This window comes from Protomyctophum parallelum, assembly GCF_964188405.1.
Source record: "Protomyctophum parallelum genome assembly, chromosome: 13".
NCBI lineage: Eukaryota > Metazoa > Chordata > Actinopteri > Myctophiformes > Myctophidae > Protomyctophum > Protomyctophum parallelum.
This window is the reverse complement of record NC_139708.1, coordinates 41,248,973-41,261,218: the sequence shown is the minus strand read 5'-3', so window position 1 is coordinate 41,261,218 and position 12,246 is coordinate 41,248,973. Positions and strand designations below refer to the sequence as shown.

The window sequence follows — 12,246 nt, the reverse complement described above, 5'->3', positions numbered from 1 at the left end:
CTATGTTCCCTCAGCCTACGACAACCTACCTCCTCCCTCACCCTAACCCTAACCTCCCCCGGGGCAGACACCTAAACCTAACCGCAACCCTCTCCCGACCCGCAGCACACCTCGGGGCTGAGGGAACATAGGGCTGAGGGAACATAGGTATGACCCCTGCCTGATGGCCTGCCTGCCTGCCTGATGGCCGGCCTGCCTGCCTGCCTGCCTGATGGCCTGCCTGCCTGCCTGATGGCCTGCCTGCCTGCCTGCCTGCCTGATGGCGAGAGGAACAGCCCTTGTGCCTCACGCACATTATTTTGGTGAACAGAGGTTTCGGGGCATGACAAACAAGCCCATTGGACGTGACAATGAACTGAGAATTCACGTCATGTGTGTGACGAGCAAATCGGCAATCTTGTCCTACGCAAAGGATTAAATTCCGATTGACAATGAATGGAGAATTTGCGTCATATGTGTCTGAGCCAAAAAACATGTTACGTCATGATGATAAGAGCGCCCCTCACTTCACACGGGAGTGATCTTTTTTTATGTTCAAAGTCTACACGCTGTGTGGTGTGAGCTTGCAGGTTCTACTATATATTTATTTTTACTACATATTTATCCCACAATCTTTAGTAACCCCAGTTACATAATAATAGTTTGAATAGCCAATGCAAAACTCTAAAATGACACAGACGCTCTCCCGGGTTAAAAGCAGTTTAGTTATTGTAACCACATGATAACCTTAGCATTGCCTGTTTCCAGCATTTCATTGCAGGAAACATATTTTATAAGGTAGTATATCTACTGTATCTACCAGCTCACAGCATGGCGCTGTAACCTTGTAAACTGGCTGTTCTCGCAGGGAGATGAAGCATGACATATGTTTATGATGGACTTTGAAGTGGTTGACATGGAGGCTTGTGTAGCCCACAGCGAACGTGCCTCAGTCACAACCAAGACATTCAATTGAGATGTGTCAGCGCGTTGGTAGTAAGTATTGGATGTATTATCAAAATGAATCAATAACTTGGCCTGGGCGGTGGCTCAGCGGTCCAGGCACCTTGGCCGGTAGTCCAAGTCTGGCAGTGTGCCGCGGGTTCGACTCCCGATCCCGACGGCCTTTACTGCATGTCACTCCCCCCCCCCCATATCTCTCCCCATTTCCTGTCAGCCTATACTGTCTGTTCCTCTATAAAACTTAAAACATGTTCTGCCTAAATATGTCTGAGACCCACTAAACAGCAATGATAATAAATGATAAGATCTAGTGTTACATTTGCCTGCTCAAACCGAATCACAGGTAGCCAAGGGAATGCAAAGTACATTTTTAGTTAAGGGAGAAAAAAAAAGTAATTTGCCTACAGAGACAGAATTTAAATGCTGGCTCTTTGACAAATTATCTCTGATTCTACCTAGCTTGCAGATTAAATGTTTTAGCGAATAACCAAGCGATCGGGGCAGGCTGCAGCACACACAGCAGGACCCAGCTGCAAACAAACAGTCCAGTAATGACAAGAAAGGCCAGTTCAGGCTCGGTCAGGAGGCCCCTGGCCCCTGACCAGTCAGTCAGTAAAAAGGTTAACATGGTACTGTACGTAAGGAAGGAAGATGTCTGAGCAACAGAAAGCCGCACACACACCTTGGCTGCGCCAGGCTAGACTGGTAGGTGAAATCACCCTGGCTGGGTCAGGCTAGACTGGTAGGTGAAATCACCCTGGCTGGGTCAGGCTAGACTGCTAGGTGAAATCACCCTGGCTGGGTCAGGCTAGAAGGCTAGGTGAAATCACCCTGGCAGGTCAGGCTAGACTGCTAGGTGAAATCACCCTGGCTGGGTCAGGCTAGACTGCTAGGTGAAATCACCCTGGCTGGGTCAGGCTAGACTGCTAGGTGAAATCACCCTGGCTGGGTCAGGCTAGAAGGCTAGGTGAAATTGCCCTGGCTGGGTCAGGCTAGACTGCTAGGTGAAATCACCCTGGCTGGGTCAGGTTAGAAGGCTAGGTGAAATCACCCTGGCTGGGTCAGGCTAGACAGCTAGTTGGCATGGGAAACTCCTCCTGTCAGGTGAAAAGAAGCAGCTTGGATGTTCATGCACTGAAGGAAGAATGAGGTCAGTCCATTGCTCTCCCCAGGTTGGCGGAGGGAGTGTAGCACCATTACATTAGATAATTGACACTGGGTGAAAAAAATGGGTTACAAAATTGTGGGATTAAAATTATATATATATATATATATATATATATATATATATATATTAAAACTCATTACATGCCACATGACACCTTTGGATACCTCCCCCTGGCAGCCTACGTGTCCAGGGGAATGTAAAGGTGTACTACCTATGGAGGTGAATGTAAAGGTGTGCTACCTCAGCCTACGTGTCCAGGGGAATGTAAAGGTGTACTACCTGTGGAGGTGAATGTAAAGGTGTGCTACCTCAGCCTATGTGTGGAGGTGAATGTAAAGGTGTGCTACCTGTGGAGGTGAATGTAAAGGTGTACTACCTGTGGAGGTGAATGTAAAGGTGTACTACCTGTGGAGGTGAATGTAAAGGTGTACTACCTGTGGAGGTGAATGTAAAGGTGTACTACCTGTGGAGGTGAATGTAAAGGTGTACTACCTGTGGAGGTGAATGTAAAGGTGTACTACCTGTGGAGGTGAATGTAAAGGTGTACTACCTGTGGAGGTGAATGTAAAGGTGTACTACCTGTGGAGGTGAATGTAAAGTTGTGCTACCTGTGGAGGTGAATGTAAAGGTGTGCTACCTGTGGAGGTGAATGTAAAGGTGTACTACCTGTGGAGGTGAATGTAAAGGTGTACTACCTGTGGAGGTGAATGTAAAGTTGTGCTACCTGTGGAGGTGAATGTAAAGGTGTACTACCTGTGGAGGTGAATGTAAAGGTGTACTACCTGTGGAGGTGAATGTAAAGGTGTACTACCTGTGGAGGTGAATGTAAAGGTGTACTACCTGTGGAGGTGAATGTAAAGGTGTACTACCTGTGGAGGTGAATGTAAAGGTGTACTACCTGTGGAGGTGAATGTAAAGGTGTGCTACCTGTGGAGGTGAATGTAAAGGTGTACTACCTGTGGAGGTGAATGTAAAGGTGTACTACCTGTGGAGGTGAATGTAAAGGTGTACTACCTGTGGAGGTGAATGTAAAGGTGTGCTACCTGTGGAGGTGAATGTAAAGGTGTGCTACCTGTGGAGGTGAATGTAAAGGTGTACTACCTGTGGAGGTGAATGTAAAGGTGTACTACCTGTGGAGGTGAATGTAAAGGTGTACTACCTGTGGAGGTGAATGTAAAGGTGTGCTACCTGTGGAGGTGAATGTAAAGGTGTGCTACCTGTGGAGGTGAATGTAAAGGTGTACTACCTGTGGAGGTGAATGTAAAGGTGTACTACCTGTGGAGGTGAATGTAAAGGTGTGCTACTGTACCTATGGAGGTGAATGTAAAGGTGTGCTACCTGTGGAGGTGAATGTAAAGGTGTACTACCTGTGGAGGTGAATGTAAAGGTGTACTACCTGTGGAGGTGAATGTAAAGGTGTGCTACTGTACCTATGGAGGTGAATGTAAAGGTGTGCTACCTGTGGAGGTGAATGTAAAGGTGTACTACCTGTGGAGGTGAATGTAAAGTTGTGCTACCTGTGGAGGTGAATGTAAAGGTGTGCTACCTGTGGAGGTGAATGTAAAGGTGTACTACCTGTGGAGGTGAATGTAAAGGTGTACTACCTGTGGAGGTGAATGTAAAGGTGTACTACCTGTGGAGGTGAATGTAAAGGTGTACTACCTGTGGAGGTGAATGTAAAGGTGTGCTACTGTACCTATGGAGGTGAATGTAAAGGTGTGCTACCTGTGGAGGTGAATGTAAAGGTGTACTACCTGTGGAGGTGAATGTAAAGTTGTGCTACCTGTGGAGGTGAATGTAAAGGTGTGCTACCTGTGGAGGTGAATGTAAAGGTGTACTACCTGTGGAGGTGAATGTAAAGGTGTGCTACTGTACCTATGGAGGTGAATGTAAAGGTGTACTACCTGTGGAGGTGAATGTAAAGGTGTGCTACCTCAGCCTATGTGTGGAGGTGAATGTAAAGGCGTGCTGCAGTACCTGTGCAGGAAGTTGTTCTTGTGCAGGTGCGTGACGCCCGCAGCGATCTCACAGGCCATCCTCTGCAGCTGCAGCAGCTCCGCGGTGCGGAACATCCAGTCCTGCTGCGTCAGGTAGCTCCGAAGATCGCCCTGCAAAAAAACACACATACACACATTTAGTTTCTTCATTTGAAGTCACAAATTACAATTAATTTCAAGGACCCCCATAACTCTTAGAGCGTACAACTGGAAAAGGAACCCAGATGATCCCTGAATCCCACTTGACCGATGACACAAGCTGTGGGTTTTGGAATCTGTATCGGGAAGAAAATAAACTGGTACCGGTATGTCTCTAGTCTAGTGTCACGCACCTTAGGTAACCGATCTTCAAGCTCACAGCACGATACATTCTGAGCTTGTAGATTGGCTATTTGTGGTGCGCGACACCGGCTTGCAACATTAGTATAAGTCAGGCATACCTCCAACTATAACCTCTAAACGCCTGATCCCAACTCTGACCTCAACCCCAAACTTTTCCTAATTGGAAATGGAAGCCCAACTCTACATCGTCCTCACAATGTCTATTTCTCTCACGCACGCACGCACGCACACAAAGAAATACCATAATGGAAATATGTTTTAGGCCTGTCACAATGATTACAGTCAGTCAGTCAGTCCATCAATCCTCGCATAAATCTTGTTAGTGTGTCAGTAGCCTGGGGTCCACCTATGCTTTCTATGGCATAGGCAGCTCCCGGCAGGATCCGCCGGGAGAATCTAGACACAGCTGTGCGACATGAGACTAATTTATTAGAGCGACAGAGAGAGAGAGGAGTCTGTTTGTGTACGTGTGTGCGTCAATTTAACAAAGGTGCAGACAATCAGAAATCAGCAGAGTGATCAACGCTTGCGCTACTCTATGCCTAATTGAACTCGGACCCAGACTTTTTTTTCTCCCTGGAAATAAAAACGTCTGGGTTTCCGAGACTACGGTGTCAGTGACAGTGAGACAATCATCAGCAGTGTAGCACAATGTAAACATGCAGTGAGCAGAGAGCGCCACACGGGGGCGGTAGGCACTTCGTTCCTGAACGCTGATGGGGTTTCCAGACGACCAAATAAGGCTAAGGCTGTTTAATAGAGCTGTATGCTCGCTGTGTCACAGTGATTTATAAATAAAAGCTCAGTGAGGACACTCTCTCCCATGCACAGCCTCATGTGTGTCTCGTGTGCAGTAGTAGAACTTTATAGAGGTTATGCTCATGCATAAAGTGAGTTTAACGTTGGTTGTTTAAGGCAATCAGAAAGGACTTTTCTGTGTGGATGTTCTGTGCTGTCAAGGCCAGAAAGTAGTTTTTTTCCCCCACTCAAAAGGTGTTCCCGCCTAACTTCCGAGTATGATGATTATGAATTAGAATATTTATTATTATTATATATTTTTTAGATTATCAGATCTTCACGCTCAAGATCTTCACGCTAAATGTACATAGGGCTGAAGTGGAAGTAGATTATTTTTTTGCATTTTTCTCTTTAGTGCTATGGTACTGAAAACTGGAAGGAAAAACAAAAGTGTACTTAAGTACTAGTACTTGAGTAAATGTGCTTTGGTACTTTCCACCACTAATGGGAGGTGAAATAGGGACACGGGGTGGATCTGTAATTTGTCCCATGGGCCTCGGGCCAGCCCAGGCCCGGGGTCACCCATGGGCCCCAGCCCCGGACCCCCGGGCTGGGGTTCTGGCCTGGGCCCCTGGGCCCCTGGGCAGGGGTTCTGGCCTGGGCCCCTGGGCAGGGGTTCTGGCCTGGGTCCCTGCCCAGGGGTTCTGGCCTGGGCCCCTGCCCAGGGGTTCTGGCCTGGGTCCATGGGGAAAACGCTAGTTACAAACAACCACGTCAGCTGTGTTGAATTTCACACCCCCAGGGAACAGGCTGGGAATCTTTCCAACCACTGGGAATCTTTCTCACATGTGTGCGTCTGTGACTGTGCGTGCATGCGCGCACGCACAGTCACATGCACGCACGTGTGTGTGTGTGTGTGACAACACTGGTTGCTGTCCATCAATCACTAGCGGACACATTAAATGATGGCAGACGAGGCTTTGATATGTTTCACTTGGTACCCGCCGGGGCACATTGTAGAGCCAATTTACAGCTGCTTAAGGTTATGAGACACACTTGGCACGCGAGGGCAATGAGATAAGAGACTTGTCATTTAGACAGCCGTGTTGTTTAGAAGCAGGATGGTGGGCAACCTGCTGGCAGCCGGTGCCAACGCTGGCACAAAGGAGGCCCATCACTGGCACAGCTGACATAAGTGTGAGAGAGAGACAGAGGGGATTTAAAATAAACGATTTAAAGAAATGTAGTCGAATAAACAAAGTCCCTCACGTGTGGTACCTAAAAATATAAATAGTGCTGCGCGATAAATCGACTGGCGATCTAAAGTCAGACACCTACTGTATGCGATCTCTTTTCTACGTTTGAGCGAGAATCGTTCATCACTAGTTGGATGTCGAATAAATTTTAGTTACTCTTATGTTTTTGCTACAAGAGAGATACTTTAAGAGAGGTTTAAGTCGAGCACTTTGATGTTGCCACAGTAGTTATGGCTCCAGGTGACACATTTTGAATGAAGTAATGTTCAGCTACAGACTAAAGACAATAAACATGTTCATGAACAAAATGAGAATTGTGATCTCAATTCTTGGAGATCGAGGAAATCGAGATTCACATTCATTTTGAGCAAGATTAAAATGCATTAAAACTCTGACTGGGGAGGGAGGGGGTCTGGGAGATAGGTGAGGTTATTGCTAATGATCATTATGACAATATGAAAGACATTTAAAAAATGTTGTGACCATCAAAATACGTTGGAATTGTTAACGTGTTGTCATTAAAATTAATATCGACATGGCACTCTGACTATGTGGAAAATAGAAACATGGGCAAAGGTTGCAGACCCATGTTGGGGGTCCACGGCATGGAAATGTTTGATACAGAGACAGTCATGGCGGCAAGACTAACCCATTCTGACCTGAGATCAGATTCATACGAGGTTTCCACTGGAAACACACTGGTCTAATTAACCCATTCTGACCTGAGATCAGATTCTAAAAATGTCAGTCGTTCTTCGATTTTTTTTAAAATAGCAGACCTACAAGCTCGTAGCGCGCCACTCGGTGGCGCGCTATGAGCTTGTAGATCTGCTAAAGATCTGCTAAAGCATGACATGATGCCAACACCAAAATGGGTTCCCGTTCAGAATGGGCTAACTGTTCAGGAGAGGAGTTGAAATTGACATGTAAATATTAAATAAATTCTTAAACATGTAACTAGGTGCAATGTTAGTCCACAGAAGTGAACCTTTCAGGCCTGTTTTCTCAACTCACTGTGAAGACCTTACTCTACAAGCCATATCACCCAAACTGGTGGGTCAAATTTAACAACCGATATGTCAATTTGATGCTATGATTCCCTGCTTTCATATGACATTAAAAAAATCACACCCGTGTGAAGTGAGGGGCACTAATATATTAAAGTCTAACTCATGTTGATTTGGTGATGTAATGCAAACGGTGCCAACACAAACATTAAACGCCATTAACAATAAAGAGAAAATGATGAGTTACATTATGACGTACATTTTCCCTTCATTGTCAATGGCGTTTACAAAACAAACATTGAACTAAAGACAAACATTAAACCTGTGTATAGGTCCTCAAAAAATGGAAAAGATATATAATCCAATGACCTATTATGTGTCTAGTTTGGTCACATTTGTAGAATGGCGTTCGCACTGTACTGTATGTGACCATTTACAGTGTGGTTTATTGACTTGGAGCTCATGTTGTTCGTTCTGTTTATTCAGATCATGATGCACGGGTGCACACAGTCTGGTCAGCCGTGCTAAGTGGGGAAAAACCACCTTAGGTAAGGAAGGACACACTGAATGAACGCATGCCCCGATCTCTTCCACCACACAGACAAGGACACCTGGCATGTGCAGATTATCCCCTTCGAGAAGCGTTCTAATCGCCCCCGAGGTACACGGTTTAGGAAGGCGTTCATCATTTTAACACAGCCAGATGGCGCCAGAGCTCTACCTCTGAAAGTGCCAGGCCGCGTGCCTGTTAGCATAAAATAGTAAAACATGCTAATTATTCTCGGTTGCAACGGTAAATTAATCTCGGTCTCTCAGGCCCCGGCGCTGAACCAGCTAAAAAGGGGGGTGTACACGCTTATCCGACATGTGGAAACAACGGTTGGAAATGCGGTCGATCATGTGCTGCTCCCGTGCTTTCGGTTAGGGTTTGAGGTAGATTGACGGTCTAATGACAGTCGGACCAATAGCATGTCTAAACTAAAGCCTGTACCCTAACCAGGCCGCCATCAACCGCCATGTCCCCAACAACCGCTCCCTCAGGTCAAGCACTGCCAAAACAACTGGATCCCCACAAGTCCAGCAAGCGAACATGGGGAGACATTTGTGCCTTTGCAGTTGCCGCACCTTCACTGTGGAACTCACTCCCAGCTCACATCAGAGCTGACCCCCCCCACACCTTCAAAACGTTCAAAAACACACAACCTTTTAGTCTACCTTTTGGTTTCTATTTTTTACCTTTTTAACCCTTCAACTAGTTTATTTTTCTCTGATAAAATTGCTTCCATTTTTCTGTTCTGTAAAGCGACATTGAGTACCTTGAAAAGGGCTCTATAGTGTATGTATAATTATGTCATGGAGGTGCCCGCAGCTCTAGAGAAGACCCCCCGCCCCCCCCCCCCCCCCCCCCCACCCTCGGGCCGTGGGGGACCCCCGAACGACCCCCCACCCCCCCACCCGGGCCGTAGGGGACCCCCGAACGAAGGGAGAGAGAGAGAGAGAGAGAGAGAGAGAGAGAGAGAGAAAGAGAGACAGAGGACACTTCCCCGTCCCCTGGAGAGGAATGCACTAGTGACAACACACACCACACTAACAAGTCACCCTGAAGGGTCACATAATATACGACCCGCTTTTTGGTCAAAGTGCCACCGAACGCCACAAGACTCAACCTCGGTGACCCCATAAAGTGTGTGTGTGTGTGTGTGTGCGTGCGTGCGTGCGTGCGTGTGTGTGTGTGTGTGTGTGTGTGCGTGCGTTCACAAAGCCCCTGGGGAAGCGTCTCGGAGCAGTCAGTGAAAGTGGCCACGAGTGTCTCTCGTTTCTAAGCTCATTCGCTTGCTCGCTCGCTCAAACGGCACCCGAGCTGAGACACACAGAGAATTTGTAATGCCTCTGCTCTTGCAAATTTGTTTTACACAGCTGCAAAATATATATATATATTGCAACTGACCTTTAAGGCAAGACCCTAAAGCTTTAGTTCTACCAGATTACAGTATTATTATCTTTTATAATCTTTACATATTATCTTACTTTCAATTCCTATATACTTTTGAATGTAGACAAGACATTGCACTATATAGTATATATATGCATAGTTTCATTATATAGATAGGCCACTGTTAGGTTCTTAGCTTACGTACTGTATGATTCATGATTACTTTTTCATGTATATGATGTATTACCATGTTTTTTGTTCTTGCTTACTGTAACTCGCTCTGGATTAAGAGCGTCTGCTGAATGCCTAAATTGTAAATTGTACTTTGTTATCTCATCGTTGAGTTGTATTTTGTCACAGTTCTGCGGAACAGGTCCCTCCAGAGTGTGCTGCTGCTCGTACTTGGTTAAGTAAGCGACAAATGAGACCCTTGGAGTGGTCGCTCTCTCTCTCTCTCTCGCCCCGCGAGCTCTGAGAAAAGCTCCTTCACAGAAGAGCTATAATAAAATGTATGGTAAGCGATATGCTCAGGGCCCGTCCTGATCTGTGAGGAGTGACCAGCAGCTGGGCTAGGAGGGCCCAGGGAGAGGGGCAGGGGGCGGGGGGCTGGGAGGTTCCAGGGAGAGGGTTAGGGGAGAGGGGCGGAGGCTAGGATGTTCCGGGGAGAGGGTTAGGGGAGAGGGTTAGGGGAGAGGGGCGGAGGCTAGGATGTTCCGGGGAGAGGGTTAGGGGAGAGGGGCGGAGGCTAGGAGGTTCCAGGGAGAGGGTTAGGGGAGAGGGTTAGGGGAGAGGGTTAGGGGAGAGGGGCGGGGGGCTGGGAGGTTCCAGGGAGAGGGGCGGAGGCTAGGAGGTTCCGGGGAGAGGGTTAAGGGCGGAGGCTAGGAGGTTCCGGGGAGAGGGTTAGGGGCGGAGGCTAGGAGGTTCCGGGGAGAGGGTTAGGGGCGGAGGCTAGGAGGTTCCGGGGAGAGGGTTAGGGGAGAGGGTTAGGGGGGGCGGGGAGAGGGGAGAGGGGTGGGCAGGGGGGCCTCCCTTGTCAACCAAACGAGTAATCAGTGAAAAGGCCATAACAATTAACACGAAACAAAAAAAACAACCTTGTTAAAATAGTTGGCATGCTTCATTCCACACGTCAATGTACGGTCAATGTCAGGCAGAACCTATTAATGTCTAATAATGCCTTACTTTTTTTTTTTCTCTCTTTTCTGTCCGTCTCCTTGCACTGTAACTGTATCCGTAATGTTTTAGTTTTATGCATCCTAATGAAATGTTATAATTGTGTTTCCTTTGCTTGATGTTCTGTGTAAAGCACAATGAATCACTTTGTTGTTGAAATGTGTTATAAAAATACAATTGCCTTGCCATACTTCATAATGCAAGAGGTGTCATGTAACAGTAGCAAAATATCCAATCTGAAGGCTCACAATGCGTCGCCCATGCGTTGATACGTTTGAAATAGTGACATTCCGAGTGTATTAATAATAATTTGGTCAACACTCTTTGGCAGCATTTGTCGCTGTTATATTTGCACATCATACATTGAAATGTGAGCCCTGTATTTAAGCCATCCTAAGTATCAGGATCAGTGGGCGCTAACTACCCTCACCCCCAGGGAGTAGTTGTCAGGGTCTGGGGTCTCCAGTTCAAATAGGATTATTCTGGTGGGGTCGCGGCACCGAAAGGTTTGGGAAGTTAGCTAGTTTGTAAAAAAAAATATATAAATAAAGTACGGAGTTGGTATCAATTAGAGATGTCCCGATACTGTACCGGTATCGGGAAAACTATCGGATCGGCCCTTGTTTGTCATATCGGTATCGGTGAATATGGCAGTCTAACCACAGATCCGACACAGGGGTAAGGGTTTGACACTATGGCAGGTAAATAAAATGTTGGGACATGTGGAGTTTAATTTGGAGTTGCCCAAACTGCAAGTGCACATTTGAGTAAAGAGTCTGCTATAAACACAACATGAGATCAATAATACTAGATCCCCATTAAAGAGCCGTACTGTATCAAAGAAACGAGGGTAGCTAGGTTGGTGTTGAATAATTGAGCGACAAAATGTCAAACTTCAACATCAATCTGTATCATTAATCTATTCTAGGAAGATCTAACGCAGGTGAAGTGAAGTGCTTCCAGACGACCTTTCCCAGCGCCGTCCGTCTCGTCCATCTGCCACGAACACTTCACCAGTTACGGACGACAATGTGCCAATCAATAATTCACCTCCTTGACCCGCTGTCCCACCGCCAAATTAGAGACCTTCATTTTGCCATTATTATTTATTAACACGGCTTTGGTTGAATGCTTAAGCCATTCTGGGCAGGAACCCCTTTGTGTTTTAAGCATTGTGATATAAGTTAGCTATTGAAAAATAGCACATCTAAAGCTCGTAGCGTGGCACTGATCTGCTACTTTTTTTTTAATCTTGAAAATGTGGTGCAAATCTTTTAATATACTTTCAGAGTGAACGTTTTTAACTCAAATCTTTGCTTCCGGGGGGTCCCTGGAACCACATATTTTCACATGGGGGTCGGTGGGCCAATTAGATATAATTTTGGGGGTCCTTGACATGATTATGTTTGAGAACCACCAACATAGTTTTTCAGAAAACTGTCAGGGTTTAGAAGACATTTGTAGAATCGTCCTCAGGTCTAAATGGGTTAATTCTGATTGGTCAATCAGTGAATTGAGCGGACCGTTATTGTTCCGATGAGGACAGTTACGGCCGGCCGCCAGCGGTGACAACACACCTGAATCAAATGAATTGATCCATCAATCCGCTGTGATTCCATAATCAACCAGGCAGCCAGGTGAGCAATCTCACACAAAGTCATATTACGGCTAAAGACCGGACACTACATTT

At 46.5% G+C, this 12,246-nt stretch overlaps 1 protein-coding gene across 1 annotated transcript in view; it reads right to left on the bottom strand.

Annotated features, from left to right (window-relative positions):
* lmtk2 (lemur tyrosine kinase 2) overlaps positions 1 to 12,246 on the bottom strand; it is an 87,251-nt gene that overhangs the window by 27,335 nt on the left and 47,670 nt on the right. Inside the window, exon 8 of the mRNA XM_083779127.1 lies at positions 4,088 to 4,218. Coding sequence (XP_083635253.1) covers positions 4,088 to 4,218 — 131 coding nt within the window. The remainder of the gene's footprint in view (positions 1 to 4,087; positions 4,219 to 12,246) is intronic.